General features: G+C 43.5%; 1 protein-coding gene across 1 annotated transcript in view; it reads left to right on the top strand.

Moving 5' to 3' along the window:
- Positions 1 to 21,045, top strand: part of lpp (LIM domain containing preferred translocation partner in lipoma) — a gene marked incomplete at its 5' end in the record, with an annotated part of 74,623 nt that extends 53,578 nt beyond the window's left edge. The window contains 3 exons of the mRNA XM_080009759.1: positions 14,160 to 14,338; positions 15,405 to 15,525; positions 17,181 to 21,045. Coding sequence (XP_079865885.1) covers positions 14,160 to 14,338; positions 15,405 to 15,525; positions 17,181 to 17,309 — 429 coding nt within the window. The 3' untranslated portion in view covers positions 17,310 to 21,045. The remainder of the gene's footprint in view (positions 1 to 14,159; positions 14,339 to 15,404; positions 15,526 to 17,180) is intronic.
- Positions 21,046 to 21,402: the final 357 nt, after the last annotated feature.

Genomic DNA, 21,402 nt, shown 5'->3' with positions numbered 1-21,402 from the left:
GGTTCTCAACGTGGGGTCTGGGGACCCTCAGGGGTCCTTCCAGACATTCCAGGGGGTCCCCAGCAAAATTATTAATAGTTAAACTTTATCATTATTTCATTTACAAGATGTTAGCACCATTTGAGGATGTAGTTTCACTGTTAGCTCCCTAACTATAGTATTCGGTTTGTGGAAGTTTGGGCTAAATCATATCTTAAAATGAAAATGTTCTCTCAGGGTTGAGAATCACTGCATTAGAGTGACAGTGAGACACACTGTGGAACTGGTTTTCTTCTTCTTTTGTTAAAGAGACGTGCATCGTTCACGTACTAGTGTATGGATGCACCAGCGTTCATGCAGTACATTGCAAGACCAAGTTGTAACTTCTCCCAAAACTGTTTCATTCAGCTGCATTAAAGATGAATGAATGCGTAAAACATGGAGAATGACATTTTGTAACACTCCAAGACAACTGATTTGAGAAAAACCAAAACAAAACAGATAATAACAGACAGGATAGATTCATACTTTCTTCTTTCAAACGTTAATGCGTTAACTCCAGAAGATGAGATTTCACCGGGCGCATGGGTTCATATCTGTGTCCCACACCTACAGGAAATGCAAATAGCCAGGCTTTTCTGTTGGCCCATAGGAAGCACACCGAAAACAAATGATCTCAGGTTGGTATTTGCCTACTTAACACACGTTCCACTTTCCAGATAGTAGATAAGAGGCTTTTGAAGATAGCATGATTGGGCTTCGGAGGTGTTTACTCATGCGGTGTGCGAGTTAATGAGGGGAGTTCAGGGGCTTCCTATTTTGGAGGATAACCCAGGCAGCCTTAAAAAATAAATAAATAAATAAAAAGTCATACACAAGCGGGGTATATACACAAGATCCTCGGTTGTCACTAGTGGTATACATTTGTAATTGACAGCAATTGATTATGCCGGACGATTAAATTGGCATAAGGGTTAAAAAATATAAAAAGCAAACTTAAAGGAGGGTATTTAAGGTAAATAAATGGATGACAACAAGCAAATATGCCTAGTGCGTGTATATTAACACATGTACTGCATACACTCAAGTTTTCTCTAATGTTATTCGTCAGGAATGTCACGGTGTGCACTTTACTTGTAAAGTCTTAAAGCTGCACTGCATGACATTAAATCAGCGGCAGGCCATCTACTAAATCATTTCTTTTCAGAAGCACTCACAGTGATTGTAGTTGTCTTGTCTGGAAGTTCTCCAACTCTGATACATGCACTAAAGAGGACCGGGATAATTTAAGAACTTTATTTATGCATTTCATCAGCATAAATGTTCTTCTGGCACAAGATCAAAAGGATGGGGGAAATCTGAATTTCTTAATGAAAGTAATTTCTTCATCTTTTATTCCCATCCTCAGGGTCATACGCCTCTGTGCGATTAGCGAATGAACGTGAGACTCAGGAATCTAAAGAGATCGCGATGGGGGGATGAAAAAAAAAGGGAAAACTTCCAAGTTTGGCTCAAAGTCAATCAATCTAGGAATCTCGAACAGCAAATTAAATATTAACAATGCATTATTAATTAGTTTCTTCTTTGTTTTCCTGAGCATTCTCGTAAAAGCTCTTGATGGTACAGTAACGATGCAGGCTGTGACAGCGGTGCGGCCCCGCAGCCCCGCGGCTCGTCACACCTCAAACAAACCGCCAACCACTTCTTCCTCAGACGCCAAGAGGCCCTCTAAACTCTGGGGACATTAAATAAAAATGGTTATTTTGGAAATGTGAACAGAAAGAAACTATTACGTTGACACATTAGAATTAAGATTTATCTTGTTCCTTGTACACCTAGCAGCCTCGGTAGATGCAAATTATATGGGAGTTGCTCAAATGTTCAGATGTCGGCGTCAGAAACAGGTTCTTGCCAAAGACGAAGTTTCATACATGGAAGCGGGCACACGCCTCCACCGACTGACTCTCTGCTGATTTAAGAGTTTCCAGCCCCTTTGAACCATTTGAAGCAGGGCAGATGAATAGCGTGGTACGCAAGAGTCCAGCCCCGGTCCCCCCCATAGCGACTACGGGTGCTCTTCTCACAGAGGCTCTTTTCTAGCCAATGGCCAGCGAGCTGCAGAGTGTGACTGCACAGCGACCCCCCCCCTTGACCACAGCCAAAAAAAGACACGAGTACAGGTCAGCTGACACCCTGACGGTCAGGAACTAACCAAGTTAATCCTCGTTTCAACGCATAAATGGAAAAAAGTCACTGAAGACAGGAAGCCAAAGGGAGACCACGGTAGACAGGAGTTTCTTTATCTTGGTCTCAAAATGATCCCTTTTCTTAACATTTCCAAGATTGCATTATTGCATTATTTCAGGTGGCAGAACCAGTGTTTCATTGTTAAAAAAGATATGGTTGGGCTTCATTAAAAGTATGCATGTCATTTTGTTGACAAAAATATTCCACCACATTATACTAAGTGAGGTGAAGATTTCCAATATTTTCCAAAAGGTGACCATGGTAAGGTGTTTCTCTCAGTTGGTGTATTTCTATTCCATCGTTGCGTGCACAGGACTATATCTCATGAGCTAATGCCGGCATGAGATATCGTTCATTCCTTTCAGTAACATGCAGGAACTCGGTCACATCTGTAATCTTCACCAATCTACTTCCCGACGCTGCACTTTGCAATCTGTCCTCCAACCACAGTCACACCGCTGGCCCACCAATTGCAGGACAGCATTCAGCCTTTGTCTTCTCCACTTCCCTGGGTTGCTGTCCCACAGCCCTTATCACTACCGCTTTGAATACAACGGGATGGAGATAAACTCTACAGATGCTTGATTAATGTCTCGATTTGCATTAAGTGGTTTCTAATCACGTTAACATGACAACAATGTGTGGGATTTTTTTTTTTTTTTCTGAAGGTGGCAGTGAGGGAATTTTATTTGTTTTTTTTGTTTTTCTTTCTGTTTGCTGTTTTAGCTGGGGGGTTTTTCGCCTGTTGGAACAGGTAGCCTGGGGGTGTCCCGGAGCATATCCCAGACCCCTTTCCGGGTGTGCACAACTAATGAAATAAAAAGTCTGCATTTCCACTGTACACACACACAGCCATGATCTAATCATCAGAGTGGATTTGTATTCCGGAGCAGTCGGCCCAGAGTCTGCGTCTCAGCATACTCATCTACTGGTTTCCAAGAAAACGATCAGGGAGCAAATTTGTTCATAGATTTACAATAATCTCCCCTGTAAATTTTGAGGGGATCGGAACAAAATAATCATAATCATAGTTTTTGTTAACAGAGCCATGTGGCCACGGCTAATACCTTTATTAATAACTTGTTAATTCAGTTGTTAGGGTTCATGTCTAAAGTGGAAGCGGGTTCTTTTTTTTTTCTTCTTCTTACGTTCAGGAGAGAAGCACTTCACGACAAAAGCTTCTAGAGGAGCCGGTTGGAGTTGTAAAACATTTAGCCAGAGCACTCCACTCCAGTGGGAAAGGGATTTGATTCACCAGGATGTGAGAACACTCCACATGCACGTAATGCTGGATGCCTGTGCTACTGCAATCAACTCAAAACGTGTGTGTGTGTGTGTGTGTGTGTGTGTGTGCGTGTGCGTGTGCGTGTGCTTGTTCGTTCCATGGGCTGCCAGATGGTGAGTGTCATGTAGTCCTGCATAGATATATTTGGCCAAAGAGAGGAAGCTGTTCAAACCTAAAAAACATAAATGCATTATTTATTTGGTCTAATTTCTCTTGGAAAGCACATGTTTCCATAAAGTAATTCTAACATTTTCTTTTACTTTGGCTTCTATTAAAAATTACATATTTTCTGTATATCATAAAAAATATATTATATTAATTAGATTAATATACAATTTATTATATTATTGTAAATATAGTATTATAATTATGTAATAGAAATTATTATATTATGATATATGATTACATTATAAGTAGATTGACTTTTAGGGTATGAGTAAAAATGAATGCAGGTGAGGTTAGATTGGGTTACATTCTCAGCCTTCTTTTTTGGCTGGCAGCAACTCTGCCTCCTCTCTTATTCCCTCACACACCTGTGTGTTGTGGAGCCGCTGCTTGATTCTGTAATAAGTGATACCTCTCATTTGTCTCCCTCTGCCTCCTTTGGTCGCACTGAGGTACAACCTGGTGAGGGACACACACTATTTCTCTGCTGGAGACACAGATGGAACACAGTATATATTATAATGTACTTTAACTGTCTCGTAGATGACATAAACTGTGTGTGGTTTCTCAGCTTCAAAAGCTTCGACGAGAAGAAAAGACTTGATTCTACAGTAGATCGGCACTTCTTGCCCATTGTCCCATTGTTCAAGCTCCTCGGTCCCTGGCTGGCGAGGAACGAGTGTCAAGTCTAAGGGAGGTCAAGACGGGGATGAGTGCATTGAGCTGGGTTTTTAGTGAGAGAGGACACTTCCAATTCAGAAGAATTTAATTGGAAACAGCAACACATTGAAATTTGTGCTCAGTTTAGCCTTTCTTCCTTCCCTTTGTTCTACGGCACTTTAGATTGTAATGCCCAAAGCGTGATGATTCCTTCTCAAAATATCAATCATAACGGGTGCTTTTCTTGTTTACTTTTGCTGTTGTTAAAATATTGAAATGACCCCCAAACGTTACAAGGACTCTTCCAGAATACATTGCATCTATTGACATGCACCAGACAGCCAAGTATTTATAAGATTCTCATTCTTTACAATGTAATTAAAAGGATGCCAAAGTTCTCAGTTCAAAAAATTCTCACTTCCATGAACAATAGAATGCCATTCTATTTGTTTTTATTCTATTACAGCACTTACGTTTTTCTGCAGTTGAATGTCAATACTTTGTCATTTGTCTGGATAGCAGACTTTCTCATGTGGTAAAAATCTAAATGAATTGTGTTTTGTTTTTTTAGGTTTTGTTTTTTTTATACCAGAATAAAGCATGTTCCCAAGCCACTAGCACGATGCTTATTCAAATAATGACCGAGGACGGCAGGCACCTTCACCATCGTGAGTTATAGGAAAGAATCCTAATTTACAATTTACAACAACACAATTTACAACACAAGGAGTAATCTGCATATCTCTGCTTTCATCTAAAAATCCAAACTGCCCAGATCGTATCTTTATCCGCAGGTGACGGGACTGGTTAGCTCCATCAGCTCCCTGTACCAACACTGAATGACCTAAAATGGAATTAAATGCAGAGGCAGTTCAATGAGGATCACTCTTATCAGTGGAATGTTTAAATCGATTACATTTTTAACATTTCAACTCATGTGTTGATGTCATGTGAACATTTATATTACACTGTGTATTGATATTTAGTATCATTTTCTCTATATGCACTTCTTTTTAGCTTTTCCAGGCAGTGACGGACATATTCCTGACACAGCTTTATTACAGTACCATTTCAGGCTCTTATAATCCCACTGATTTGTTGTTAGTTCATTGTACAATCAGTGATAGACAGACATAGTTAATGGGCTTTACCTTGAAAGTACCTCCGTATTATTTACATTGTAGGACTTACTGTCCCAAGGTCCAAACTATGCCGCCCATATCCGATTTTTTTGGGCCTTAAAAAATTGTTCATTGTTCATTTCAATTGGTTATCCTGAATTGTTTTGCTTTAAGTCTGTTTATATTTAGGTGATTGATAAAGTTGCAGACACTGCTTCCATCTCCATCCAGGATCCCGTGACTAGTTTCCTGCTTATCATACTCCTTCCAATGAAACGTAAATTATAAGAAGTGCGACAGGTTTAAATATAATAAGACCACTCCAAGTAACAAGGTCATGCTATAACCTCTTGTATTTCATTGAAAGAACCACAGTAATAAAAAGAGATAGGGATTTGCCAGCACAAAGACCTTAATCTAAGACTTGACAGAATTTCAGAGAGATTGCCAAGGTCATGGAAGCCAAGTTCCTTCAGTGTAATTATGTTCATTATCTAGTGTTACTCTAGCTCTGCTATTTGAAATAAATGGCTTTCAGTCTCATTGGCAAAGCTTTATGAACTATTTCCCACTCTGGTACTGTGAAGAAAGAGGTGCATATAGCGACGCCTGTGCTGTCACTCAACAGGAGAACATTGTAATTGACAGAAGACTAAGATTTAGCCCTTCTGTCTGTTTGTCTCCCTGTTGAATCATTTTAAAAATAATGGTGTTGCATTGGCTGACACCCAGTCACGTTCTCGTTTATTTTTCCTCATGCTCCTGTACCGGCTATTTTTACTTTTTTATTTTATAATTATTTTTTTTGATGCAGCATTTATGCCAATTGAACCAAATTTATTTGAAAACCATTTCCAAAAGTTAACAGTGCGAAATGACCTCACATCAAGTTCATATTTTAACAATAAAACATTTTAAATGGGGAGATTTTTTTTAATTTAAGTATTGGTATTTATTTATTTATTATTCATTTTTATTTACATTTAATATATTATTTTATATATCAATTTGAGTTCATAACAGCCATTCCTGAGTTACATCAAAGTATGTTTTCTTAATTGTTAATTATAGGAGGATTTTCGATATCTATTGACATGTCTCATTCCATGGTCTCATTTAAATTTAGATACTTTATTATCCATGGAGATGGAAAATTTGAGAGTGCGAACAGCCAACATACACAACACTTCATTCATTCCATAATGCCTTCAACTTTAGAGTCTGATAGCGCATGTGGAATTTCAGTGGTGGTGCAAGTTTGCCTATGCAAGCAGGCACCAAACCCTGACGACCACAGCTAAGCAAAGTTTCCGGGGGTGTCGCAGGCGCCAACAGGGACAGGCGATATGCCAGCAGTACGAGGGGCTCCTGGTGATGGACGTCCTCCATAGATAACGCTCGGCTACTTTACAACTGGGGGGGGAAACCCGGAAGATCTCCTTGGAGCCTTTCCTGTCATTGAGAAAGAGGGCGACTGGTACAATGCATGCGCAGCGTAGCCGGAGTCGTACATCGTCAGCTCTCACAGCGGTGTGTGTGTGTGTGTGTGTGTGTGTGTGTGTGTGTGTGTGTGTGTGTGTGTGTGTGTGTGTGTGTGTGTGTGTGTGTGTGTGTGTGTGTGTGTGTGTGTGTGTGTGTGTGTGTGTGTGTGTGCGTGCGTGCGTGCGTGCGTGCGTGCGTGCGTGCGCGGGAACACTAGAAGATGCAGATTGCAGCGGTACGGTTCTAATTAGAGATGACTGTGAACCACCCACACACCTGTCACATCTGTGTGATGGATATCCAGGTAGTCAGATCCAGAGGCTGGAAGCCAGAGCGCTGAGATCAGGGCCCCCATATGCTCAGTGTTGTGGCGGTGTGTGTGTGTGTGTGTGTGTGTGTGTGTGTGTGTGTGTGTGTGTGTGTGTGTGTGTGTGTGTGTGTGTGTGTGTGTGTGTGTGTGTGTGTGTGTGTGCGTGCGCGCTGCACAGCTGCTGCTCGTGGTGGGAGTGCTACCACGCTCGCGCCATGTGGGAAGCAACAATGAGCGGCGGTGGCAGGTACACCCACCCTCGTTTTACTTGTCGTCTGAAGCGCGTTTATGAACACACAGCGGCTCTGCTTTCTGCTGACTCTGTCATCAAATATTCATGGCTGTCTGCATTAGCTTGCAGAGTTCTAATTGAGTTCTGTATATTCAGACGTGATTAACGCAGTCTAATTCCTCAAAGGAGTGAGCCAATTAGATAGCACTTGCATGAATAGAATTTCACATCTTAGTACTTCTCAAGACTTGCCAAGACAATTATGTATGTGTATGATTATACTATAAAATGGGTGTGAACTACACCCAAGCAGGTCATTATTTCTTATTACAGCACCGCATGCAGCCGTCTTATCCATCGCAAGAAAGTAAATGAATAGCGGGGGCCTTGTTATTAGAATACACTGTTTGGACAAGAGGAAGGGAAAGTGATTCTGAACATGGAGCCCCTCTAAACCCTCCTCATGTTTTTTGTCTGAGCGTATTTCCTCCCCCAAGGAGTAAGACGGGGGGGAAATCGCCCTGACCCAAAGCTGACCCACCACAATGTCACTCTAACTCACGGCATGAGAGGACTACTGCCCGGGTCTTTGTCAGTTTCTCTCTGTAACCGGAGCACGAGACATCGCCCGATGTCCAGAGGGGTCACATTCTGCTGTGGAGCTGAATTTAAAGGCAGGGAGGCTGATGAGCAGGCCAGCCACTCTGCCACAGCCGGGGAGAGATCATGTCCCCCGCTGCCACCTTTTATTGGTAGAAGACACGTAGGCCCGGGAAAGACGTGATCTGGACGTCAGCACCGTCCCTTTACATCGGCTTCAATCTGACGTTATAATGCGACAAGATATCGTGATGCATCTGCGCGAACGCATGCGGCAGCTGCACTTGTCGCACAACCCGGTGCGTCCTTATTTATGGATGTTATCGGACACTGGGGCAATTTTGTGACTTTGTTAAAATGGCATTGACTGTGGAGCTAAAGACAGCTCAGTGTAGGCAGAGCTAGGGGACAGTCAGCGCCAGGAAAAGGGATGGCGGGGACAGTGGCTGAGTCAGGGCCAGGCATGGTCATAAACTGTCTAGGCAAAGATATAAACTAAATGTGAAAAACAAATCAAGATAGGAGGTTCTGGCCAGATGCCATCCCATTCCGGCGCACTCAGGTCATCTATAATCTGGCGTGAATTTATTACACCGGCCGACGGAGCCGAGCTGGGGACCAGCACCTTACACTCGGGGGAAGCAGGGCTGTTCCAGGTCAGAGACACCGAGCCTCGGCACACTCATCCTGGCTGACTGGCATGCACAGAGATGACTGTCACAAACGCTCCGTCTGCGAATTATACAGCTGATACTTTCAAGGTCACTGGTCCTTGGACGGAACAGGCTGAGAGTTACCAAAGCATTAGGAGTCACTTTTCGGTGCACGCCAACACACACACACACACACACACACACACACACACACACACACACACACACAAACACACACACACACTCATGTTCATGCCCATGCATACGTAGAACACAATCCATAATGATCTCTACCTAGGCAGCACCCTTCTGACCCAGAGACACACTGGCAGAAAGTGGATGTGAGTCTCTCACTTGTTATGTAACATTTTAATAAATAAATAAAACAAAGGGTGTCGTACAAGCTGTCAAATATATGCTATTCAAAGTCCTTCTCGCAATGCATATGCTCAGTGTGTAAACAGGTGCACAGAGAGATGGGCAGTGAGAATTCTACATAATTCACATCACTCGGAAGAAATTATTCAAATTAAATTAAAATTTAATCCAAACGTCAAGGACAACGGACGCTTTGTCCCGGGTGCGAGTTTGACTCCAGGGAGGGAAATGTCTAGAGGTTGCTCACTTTTTAACATTCATGGGCAGAGCTGCAGGAGGTCTTATAGTAACTCCCGCACCTCACCGGACCAGACCAGCCTCAGAGATACTCTGCACTTTGCAGACGTGTTTCCGTGCACATGCCTGTGCACATATAGTTGCACTTGCAGACCTCTGTGCCTCTCTGGCCTTAATTACCCAGAGGGGGACGTCTCTCCCACGATCCCTTTGAAAAAGTGCAAATTAATGAGCTCCAAGAGATGATGCACCATAACAGTTGTCATTTTCTATTGTCCAAACTTCAACAATTTAACTTTCAAGTGCAGACTGCGGAAAATGTGGAATTAGGTTTGTTTTTTTCCCCTTAAACCCTGAGACCCGTAGTGTCAAGTATTGGCTTCTCATTGTTAACTACTTAACTACCGTAACTTGTAATTTTCAAAGCAATGTAACTTCATAATGTTTAAATGCGCATTTTATATTTTTATTTCACTGGGTATTTTGTTTTTATATTACTTATTTGAAAGTGTTCTTAATATTGTTGATGTTTAATATAAATATTATTTTATTGTAAATATTTTATATAAACTACTACTACCACCACTATACTTAATACTGGCCATATACTAAATACTACCATCCGAATATGTATGAGCTTAAGGCCAAGCAGGCTATAGCTGCAGGTAAATCTTTCCATGAATATTAAATTAAATAACCCTGCAGGCATGAATTTAGGACACTTTGTTGTATTGAAGATGTGCTTTTCAACTATCGCACTCCAAATATTCCTGAACTTAAAAATAAATTAATTAAATAAATAATAAAGGCCATGCCAGTGAATGGCATGGACGGAAAGTTGAGAATGTTGCCGTAATTCCAAGGTTTACTGAAGTTACACCAGCCGTTACTGTGTTTTTTTTAAGAGTTTCCTTTCCTATTTTTAGTTCCTTTATTTCTATATTATTTCTCATCTCCTGACTAGAGTCACCTAACAATAAAGCTCAGTTCATTCCTTCTCCAACACAACAGCATCTAACGGCTGTACGGTGGTGTGACAACCTACCGATGTGATTGAAGCAGCTTAGCTTTGCATGTCTTGTGTTCTTGATAGCCCAGAATTTAACTTGCGACGCACCTCAATGTTTTATTGCTTTTCCCCATCGTCCGATGGGATGAGTATCGAGGCGGTCCATCCGTGATGCATTACCAACAGCAAGAATAACAAATTTAAGTTATCGAGTTGAAAGCGATTGATGGGTGATTTAACCAATAAAGGCTGCAAAAAGCATCCTGTGATCTTAGGCCTAATGGCAGTTAACCAAACTGAACCGATCCATAAATATTAATTTATTACATATTCTAATCCAAATAATGTCATTTCGCAACATAATATAAATGGTAAGATCTTAAGATGTATCAATTCAAATTAAAATCTCTCAGAGGCTCGGCTATTTGACTTATGGTTCTCGACCCTGCAGTCATTGTTTATTATTGGCGGACGCTACACTGGAAGGAAATGAAATAAAGCGCTACGTATGTGGCTCCCGCGCTCCAGTGAGCGCTTGTTGGAGAGCACTCCATGATGTTGAGTTGGCTAAACCTGATTTAATACAGACAGCGTGGCCCAGGCACCGAAAAGCACATTCTGTCCGAGTCTGGACACAGGCTGTATCGAAATCATCTGCGAAGTTGGCCCCTTCGGAGTTCAGCATGCCGGCACATAAATCGCGTGCGTTCCCACTGAACCCGAGCCACCCTCCTGTCAGGGTGGCTCGGCCGTCTGAAACGAGAAGCTCCTAGGTGTAAAAGTCGTGTGGATGAAAACGGAGCGTAAACAGCTCTAAGTTTGTGATATGCCACCGCACATTTCACACCATTAACCGAACCCTCAGCAGACACCTGCGAGGCTTTGTTTTACTCTCACCTGCGGTCACGGAAAGGACGCTGCAGCAACAACAATGTAAAAGAAAAAAAAATAATGTCCGCGCTCACATGCTCAGCTTTACTCGGCCCCTCTTTAAGCGTCCGTGTTTTTTAATCCTTCAAACGAGCCTAATCTGCATTTAAAAGCGAGCGACACAATCTCACCCCGGATCGGTGGATTTTTCTGTCACAAAAATGAGATTTCAGGATTTCAACTAGGAGACTAAATAACCTGTGTGAGGCTGGATATTTGTAGTGTGACTCTGCGTGTCAGACAGGCAGTCTATTAGACCTGTGTCTCTTGGGAGGAGAGCGGCGCACAGGGGGCCTCTTAACGCGCTGCTCTGTTCTTTGTGTGCCGTCACACTCTTCATTCCAACAGACAGCTGTGTCAAACGTTGTTTGGGGGGCGGCTGCAGAGCTGCGGGGAAGAGGGCCAACTTGTGCAGGCATCCATGTGTTTGCTGTTGGTGAACACACACAAGAGGCCGCGATACGAGGCTGTGTCGGAAATGAACAATACGCACAAGTAGGGAGGAAAGAAAAACAAGGATGGGGGTAAGGTGGCGGCGGCGGTGGTGGGGGGGCAATTTACTTTTAATGCACTCTAATCACCCCCAGTTCAGCAATCGGCTGTCTGACCTAAATTCACTTTACCTCATCTGCTAGACATTTGTTTAGCCTTCTGGGCAAACACTTAGAGAAATGTATGAGGCAGAAAATACATGTGCTTGAATACATCACATTTAGGCCGGGGATGATGGGAAACATAGACATATAGACATGTACAGCCCTCTAGTGGCAGATTGCAAAGGTCCCGGAATTGTATTGGAGGTGGGGAGCTGGGGAGGGGGTTAAGGGGGGTGGGTCGGCAGAGCCAGTGCAGAATCTTCTGTAAAATCCCTCGGTTTGGAAGCCGCGCCCGAACAGGGAGCTTAAGCTGTGGAAATCGCTCTGACAGTTTAAACATCAGACCCGTGTTCTTGTGGCTAATGAGTGCTCATCTTTAAATAAAGGGGAATATTAACGAAATTAGTCACCCAAGCGCCTCAAAATGCACATACATTAATTACGTAATGTACCTTCGACAAAAATCCAGCATTGAAAAATGAATCAAGGTGATTTTTCTTTCGCAAGGAAACGAGACTGATTTTTATCTTGTGAGTTCTGCACTCATTACAATGGCCTGGAGGAACTCTGTGCTGTGGAATCATGTGCTCTAGTTACGCTAAACAGGGGCAAGGTATTCCCACATGAAGAGCAGACAAGAATAAGGAAGGGGAGATGCAGAAAAATGAGTACAGTAACATGCGAGGGGTGCAAAGCACTTTTTTGGCCCAAGCGTCTTCCAGCGATACTTAGTTTGCCAACATACTGTATGCTCAGGCTGCAAACATACATTTTATTTCCTCCTGTCTCTCCCTTTCTGTCTTTCTAGCGCGGGGGAGAAGAGAAGTGAGGCAAACCTTGAGGGCTCAGTGCAGTGAGCTCATTAAGGGCTTTATTCCACTTCCAGAACGGAGCAGGATCGCAATATGGACATTGTTTATACACAAGCGCTGCCCTGGGAATAATGTTTATTTCTATTACCGTCTCAGAGAGGGAGAGAGCAAAAATGAAAAAAGAGAGAAAGTGGGGCTTGTCTGCACGCATTGCTTTTCATGAAATAATGCCTCTCCAGGAGTGCTTTGAAGAAAACGGCCCCTTTTTAATGCCACTTTTTACACCGACTCGCCCTGACTCGTACGTCAGTTGCTCTCGTCTTGCGGCCCCTCGCCCGGCGTGGCCCCGCCGACATGTCCTCTCGTTGTTCCAGATCCGGGAAACAGGGGCCCGACACTTACAAACAGCACCAGGAACCGTGTCGCTACGTTGTCGTCGCCATGAACCCCGGCTTGTGAATGCAATCCTCTCATTAGCATATAGACTACAAATGTCAGCGCCGAAGCTCTGGCAACCACACTGCCGGACAGGGGGATGGTCGGGTGTTTACCTCAGCTGAGCGGTCACACAAGTGCCATTTTAAACGGCAGGACCCCATGGCTCGCCCGGGAGGGAGGGGGGGGCACAGCCCAGTGTTGCTACACTCCCCGAGCCGTGTTTGGAAACACTGTGGCGGCTCACTGCTGCAGCGGGAGCCAATGGGAACATCTCAACCGTGCACTCTTTAGCCCAGCCAAGCGCACGGAGAGAGGGGGAGAGGAAGGGAGGGAGAGAGGGAGAGCAGAGGATCCAGGAAATGCCTGAACAGAAAAGCTACAGAGGGACCCGTGCAGCCGCATCAGGGTTCACATTGATCATGCTTGCATGATATACATGTTCCCCTGTAATTGCATCGCTTTTTAGCAAGGCAATCGTTATTTATGAAATATTGAAATAACAAACAGTGTCTCCGGGCAATATTAAGAAGAGGGATGCTGCAGATAAGTCAGAGGCGGTCGGGCCGCCACGTCCCCTGCGGGCCAGCTGCCCAGTCGCCTGGCTGCGGAAAACCTGCAGTCATCACAAAGTGGAAGTATTTACTGCTTGCTCTCGTGCGCGCGGGGAGATGGAGTGCAGGCGGGGGCAGCTGAAAAATGATTGTGTTTGTGTTTGAGAGAACCGCTAATCAGATTCCTTCAGCTTCCGAGGCATTTGAGGACAGCCCGGCGAAAAGGTCCCCGCTGTCAGTTTATTTCTTGCACAGTCGAACCACATATGGTTGCAGGGCTACTCCGGGGTAAAAAATACTCCCAAGAAAAAAGAGGTTTAAGGAGATATTGGCTGTCCACGGTGCTGAATAATCCTGAAACTGATGTTTTAATTTCCTCTGGTGTTTACTGGTGCACATATTGAACTGGAAAAATAAGTTCCTTACGAAAAACAACAAACATGGAAATTACATGTTATTTTTTTGTGTCTGCAGAACACCCTTGAGACCTGCAACATCTGCAGCAAGCCCATCATGGAGCGCATCCTGCGGGCCACGGGCAAAGCCTACCACCCGCACTGCTTCACCTGCGTGGTGTGCCAGCGCAGCCTGGACGGCATCCCCTTCACCGTGGACGCGGCCAACCACATCCACTGCATCGAGGACTTCCACAGGTAAACACTCCACGGCAGAGGGTCCTCACGGGTCTGCACTCGGTTTCCGGGCAATTGGGTGCGGGCCGTGCCAGGTCGTGTGTCGTGAGTCTTTTTCCAGTTCAACCCGACATTAACAGTTTAGAAAAACGGCATTTCGGCAGCAGTTTTAATGACCTGATCTGATCTAGATCTTTTTCTTTTTTGTTTATTTATGGTTGTTCCAATCTGACCTCTGGGCGAATTTCTCAGGTCCAATAGGGTTTGGATAGGAACTTTGTTTACCCCTGAAGATGTGCACACCCCGCATTCGTTGTGCATGTTTCCTACGTAAGATCCGCCCAGTTCAACTCCAAACCCTGCCAAGGCCTCATCAACTCTTCTGATGGTGTGAGTGGTTTTTGAGTTGGAGCTGTTGCGTTACTCAGTGACCCGGAGGGGAACCAAAGTAGACGCCGCAATGCTGGTGAGTGCAGCGCTTTGTAGGGTGGGTGTAACAAGGATGATGTTTAATTCCACATGACAAGGGCGACCTCAAGAATGCAGCCCTTTGTGTCGAGGAAAAAGCTCGAGCAGTTCCCGAAAAGCCGCCGAGGGCCCCGCTTCCTAAATACTGGCCATTCATTCGGCGAGTCATTAGAAGAAGTGTCCCTGTCACTTCCAGTCACCTGAGGGAACCTGAAACCCGGGCTGCACGCTCTCAGATCCTCTTTCTGTCCCATTGTTAGACAGAGCTCCTCCCGCTGAGGTGTTCCCAAAATGACTGGATTCGAAAGCGTAAAAAAATCCCCACCATGTGAATCAGCTATTGTCTCGTCGGCCTCATAACCGCCGCCACGCTTTGTGAAAGTGTGCAATTTTTCTGCGAGAGGTGAGGACCTGGAACAACGGCGGTGTAGGCCCAGAACATTCTTCAAAATCTGTCCATCATCACAAACAAGAAAAAGGTTTCTTTCCTCTTGAGAGGTTACAATAAGACATGTAAGACGCCTGTAGATAGCACTGGCGTCACTCAAACACACCTCACCACTGGCTTTAATGAATCCAACACCTTATTTCATTTTTCTCTGGGTTTTTTTCCTCACAGGAAGTTTGCCCCTCGCTGCTGCGTGTGCTCGGAGCCCATAATGCCAGCGCCGGGCCAGGAGGAGACTGTCCGTATCGTGGCCCTCGATCGTGACTTCCATGTGCAATGTTACCGCTGTGAGGTACGTAGGTTTCCGCGTGTGCGTCTACGTAGTTGCGGTGTGTCTGAACCCACGCCTGACCAATTAGTCATCTGAGTGGATTTTGGGCTGGACTGTACCTGTAAAGCTGCGTCCATCTTCCCCCCGCGAGAGCCGGCGTGGTGACATTAGGAGCCCGGCTGTGAGGGACATTTCACATTCCAGCGTGAGCTCACTGCTTTTGGCATACGTAAAGGTCAAAGGGAAGCGGCTCCACAAGAGAGGAATCTGTGTGTGTGTGTGTGTGTGTGTGTGTGTGTGTGTGTGTGTGTGTGTGTGTGTGTGTGTGTGTGTGTGTGTGTGTGTGTGTGTGTGTGTGTGTGTGTGTGTGTGTGTGTGTGTGTGTGTGTGTGTGTGTGTGCGCGCGCGCCAATTCCAATGTGAGCCACTGTCACTGATGATAAGCTGGAGACGTCAAACATGTGTCAGTGCTGCTGAGTAAAGCTAGGTTTAAACTTGCCCCAAGCGCAAGGAAGCGTGTGACGCAAACGACGTCATTGGGGGGCGGCGGTGCCCTGGCGCGTGGGGAGATCAGTGTTTTGCTCTTTTATTTCCGATACTTTGGACAACATTGATCCGCAGCACGAGTCAGATGTGAGATTCAAAGTCTACCAATTACCTTTTGACGAAGAGACAAGTAGTATACGCAAACAGCTCACTCAGGTTTGGTGATTTTATTGTAAATGAACGGGGTCGTTGTAAAGTTCACAGTTTACAAAGACAAGGGAGCGTTTTTATTGGTATTTATGTGCAGTTTCTTTTTAGAGAGTCTTGCAATGAGAGAGAATAATTACACATTGTGACGCCGTTCTTGAATGGAACGGTTCAGTGAGTTCCCTTGTAATAAAATGCTGAACTTCAACCCCTCCTCCCCCCCGTCTCTGCATGGAACGCGAGGACAGACCAGCTCCTTTCTCCTTTTTCCGTGCATTTGACGTTTCAGCCACGATAAACAGCAATTCCTCCTCAGCATAAACCAACTCCAATGCTGTGTGTGCAGCCATGTTTGCGTGCCTACTAATGTCTGTCTTGTAATGTCTGTTACTAGTCGACTAGTAACTACCCTTGTCTACTACTAGTCTATTAGTGCTCTTCATTCTTCTTCAGAGAATGTGCAAGCTATAAATGCCCTGCGCTCTCTGTGTCGCGCGGGCCGTGCGTGGCAGGGTTTTTATTCCCAGGGTACAGGGTTCTTACCAGGTCCTTGAGCTGCTCGAAGTGCTCCAATTTCATCCTGAAAAATCTTGTGCTGAAGTGCTTGAAAAGTCATATTGATGTATGTATGTATATGTATGTGTATATATGTATATATATATACTAATACAAATAATAGCCAGTGAAGTTAAGATGATATCATAATTTGATTAATAAAGATCACATTGAAAATGTATTATATTTGTTTTGTGTGAAGCCTTTAAAATGATGCTTAAAAAAGTAAGTAAAAAAGTACTTAAGTCCTTGAATTTCATTTTGTAATGCCAGAATGAACCCGTTCATCAACCCATCCCTGAAACCTTGTCTTGGTGGTTGGTGTCAGTGGGGGTTTTGATGACAGGTCATCATATTCCCAGAAAAAGACAATTGTGTGTTTTTGTTTTGTATTTTTCCACTTAAATGTTTTTATTTTTGTTGTGCAGGACTGCGGCTCTCTGCTCTCTGAGGGCGACAACCAGGGCTGCTACCCTCTGGACGGACACGTGCTCTGCAAAAACTGTAACACCAGTCGCATCCAGACCCTGACTGCCAAGGCCACCACTGACCTCTGAACATGTACTAACCCTGTCTCTCTCTCTCTCTGTCTCTCTCTCTCTCTCTCTCTCTCTCTCTCTCTCTCTCTCTCTCTCTCTCCTCTCTCTCTCTCTCTCTCTCTCTCTCTCTCTCTCGCCTGCCTGCCCGCCCGCCCGCCCATATACCTACACTCATGCACACACTAGCATGTCCTCCTCACAGATCTATATACTTAGCCTAATCAAATACGGCAGCATATTGTATAAATACACAGTGGCAGACAATCAGAGCAGAAGAGCTTTTTGTGTGTGAAACGCGTATATTAACCTCACCAGCATCGTCCGTTTAATAGGAATCTCCAAGTCTGTATCGCTCACAAATCGGCATCAGGGTTATCGCATGGTTTCGGCGTATTGAAAAGGTTTTCCCTGAACACTACACGCTGTGGTCTTACAGTGGAGTTTGGTTTCTGTCAAACTTCTGCTCTTAAAACCAGACATAATACTCATAAAATACATTATGTATATAGGCGGTATGGTATAATTGGGAATTGGTAACAATATATATATTGTTATTAGTATTCATAAATAACTTAATGATGACTTTATAATGTTCATACAGTCTACACAAGAAAAAACAATTTACCTATCTAAATACCTATCTATGTGTGCATATATATATAAGTATATATACGTATGTATGCACGCACACTGAAGCTCTTCTGAGCAGTACCTTGTTACAACCACTGCTCTCTGCTCTTTGACTGAACACCAAAGAATTTTAATTAATAGGCCATTTACAGTATATACCTATCCTATATTTAATCCTGCCATTATTACTTCTGTGAAAGGCAAGCAGCGATGTCCGCAGTCAAGAGACTGGCCCTCTAGACTATAGGGCCATATTTACCATATTAACAGTTGTAATATATGCAATTACATATACGTATAATGCATAAAACCAATCTCTAGTGAAGTACAACATGCCATCCTTTACCACAGTGTAAAGAAAATAATTGTTTTTTCCAATCAGAAAATCTTTTAATGCAATATCCTTTCTAAGATTGCATCCATTTTTATTTTCATCCATTTTTTATTTTTGGTGACTAAATTAAATTGTACTATTTTTCCAGTTTCGCTATTCTAATTGGAAAAACTCTGCTTGATGCGATTTCCTCTGGAGGTCAGAGTGAATCTGTTATAAAATGTTCGCACATATTTGGTAAATATGGCCCTCGACCCTCCAAAAGGTGTTAAACCCTTTTTATTATATGTCCTCTACATTCCAGGAGCCCGCTTGTCATTGATCGCAGCAAGAACAGTGTCATTCTATCCACTTCAAACTGTCGAAAATATAATGAGAAAAATCTATTGAATCAAAAAAATGTTTTAAAGGCAACTGCATCGTTTTATTCAGGTGGTCGAATTGGCTCGATAGTAATTGTTTCACCGTGTGTCTTGCCTTTTCCCTCATATACCGAGATGTAGATTAGATAATTTAATTGTGCTGACTGTCAGAGATAAGAGATGGCTATGCAATTGTGTAATATTAATTGTGACGACACTTTAGTAAGATATGCAGACGTTTTATGCATAAGGAAATATTTAAGCTGTACAGAGCGAAAACACAAGTGTCCTTACGACTTTGAGTCAAGAGAATTGTCACGCTGTCGGTACGTCAGTGTTATGTGTCGGCCCTTTTAGCCACCGACACTCACGTTTTATGTTTTTATGTATCTAGTGTTTGGAATGTTCAGATAAAGGTACGGAGCAGAAGGGACTATACAGTATGTGACTCCCTGGGATTTACAGGTCTGTGTATATTAGAGATTCTAAAAATCATGGACAAATATTTTGGGGACCAATAGATTTTGAGTTTCTAGCTGTTAATCGATCCTTTCTCAAGACCAAAAAGGGTCCTTGTATTGTTTGTAAATGTTACCTTGCACAATACGGTGGACATAAAAGATTGAAATATAATGACTTCGGTGACCTTTATAAAGGGTTTTGCGGTGAACGGTTCACAAAAATGTCTGGTGCGTGTGTTGTGCTCTGTTAAGTGGCCAAACAAAATGACGTTGAACCTTAATGTCACTCAGCTCTGTCCTCCTTAAACATATGTTGCCGTGTCGATATCAAAACAGGATCTGACCGTTGAGAAAATGGGAAGGAAGTATTTAAAATGTGTCTTTGTTTTGTCATCGCAGATAGTTGTTGATATTTTTTCTGTCAATCTTTAGAAAAGCCTGACGGCGCAGATGTGTTCAGAAGCTGTTCAATAGGCATTAGAAAATAAAAATTCAATTTATATTTGAATATAATGTAGATTTCTCAAAATCAATCAAAATGAGGCAATTCACCTAAATCTTTAAGTCACTATTCGCTCCACGCTCGACCATTTTGGCCTGTGAGTGTATTGTTAACCTCAGGAAGTGGCTCCTCCTCAACAGCGTTCTAGTTAAATAGGAATCTCCACCAGACTCGAAACCTATACATGCTTTACTTTGCTAAACTTAACAACTAGCAAAATAAATGCTGAACCGGTTTATCGTATTCCATGTACATGTTAGCATTTGAAAAGTGGTGCAGCGCAGCGTCCACTCTTCGTGGGCTTCAGGCCGCTGCTCCTAGAATTTGGCGTCCAGTGGAAAAATAAAACCACACGCAAACCAAGTTGTGAAAGTGGCGATAAATTCCCATTTGGAAACACCCGTCCTAAACACCCGTCACATTTCCACAGCTGAGGGGCAGAAGGTAGAGAAAAGAGTCTGTGAATAACAGTTGTACAGTAAGGCTCATTTAAAATTCAAATGCAGGTGCTTTCAAAGGCAATTGTCTCCCAAGTTTATTGTTGTGGGGATGGTATACATTATTCAAAACCCCACCTACTGTGCCACGCAGCCTCTTGTTCCCGCTCTGCAGAAAAATATCCACACACTGTACTGGAACTAATATTCCGTGTGCCGTTCCAACTGAATGCACGTGGCAAACCCGCAGTACTATCCTTCCAAAATCACAGTGATCGTTTATTGCTGAGCGCAGACAGTTTGGTTGCGTTCAAAGACACAGTTGAAGTTTAAATCTCTCCACCTTCGACAGTGAATATGCCGTCTATATCAAAGTCACAACATTTAGATTTCTGTCAAATCGGATGTTATCGTAATCTCTCTGTTTTGGAATGATTATCTGCCTTTTAAAGGGCTTAAAACCGTCAAATAAAAAATTGAATCAAATTAAAAAATAAAAATAAATAAAAATGGCTTATTGACACTTGCAACTAAAGCATGAAATCTGGAAGCAATATAAAAATGAACTGTTGAAGCAGACCACCCAATGTATTTTCCTTTTCTTTTTCTTTTTTTTTTTTTTTTTCACATAAATCTGAAGAGCTGCCTTAAGTATAAATAACATTTTAATGATTTGTGTTTTGGTCGGCTCCTGTCTTTGTCTTGCCTGTTTCTGTAAAGTGCCTTTGAGAAATCACTGTGGCCCGCTCAATGTTCCTGCATTGTTTACTTGACTTTAGTGATGGAGACAGCACAGATGCTTCGCTGGTAAACACAAACAAGCCAGATCTGTGCCCGAATTTCAGACGATTCCTTTCAGGTTCGGTACTTTGCCCGGCAGCAGCATCGTCCTAATAGGTGTAAAACACAGAAAACAGCTTCACGTAATCTGCTACTGTCACACCACCTTATCTAACCCGTTCCTGATGTGGGGATGTAAAGGCCACTGTCCTTGTCCCCGTTTATCAATAAAGAGCTTTGCAATGGCACCTTGGCTCCGCTGTCTTGTCTCGGACATTCAATCTCCGGCAATTTAGTCATTAGTTTGTGAGATGGGAGTAAGAGGAGGATGCTACTCCCGTTCCCCACCCCATCACTGTTGCCGCCTGTTAACATCTCCCCTTGGCAGATCGCCAGGTAATGAGCTCCTTCGCTGTCTTCACCCAGCACTCCTGGAGAGGCTCCAGGGAAACTCCTGAGCGGGGTACCTGCACATGAAAGGGATTCTTTAACACGAGTGTGACCCAGACTTTCCTCAATCTCTTCAGGAGTCATTTAAAAGCAGATGTCGGCGGCGAGGAGCTCCATCTACGTTTTTTGCCGAGGGTACGCAGCCGAAATGAACC

This window comes from Zeus faber, assembly GCF_960531495.2.
Source record: "Zeus faber genome assembly, chromosome: 1".
Classification (NCBI taxonomy): domain Eukaryota; kingdom Metazoa; phylum Chordata; class Actinopteri; order Zeiformes; family Zeidae; genus Zeus; species Zeus faber.
This window is presented reverse-complemented; position numbering and strand designations above follow the sequence as displayed.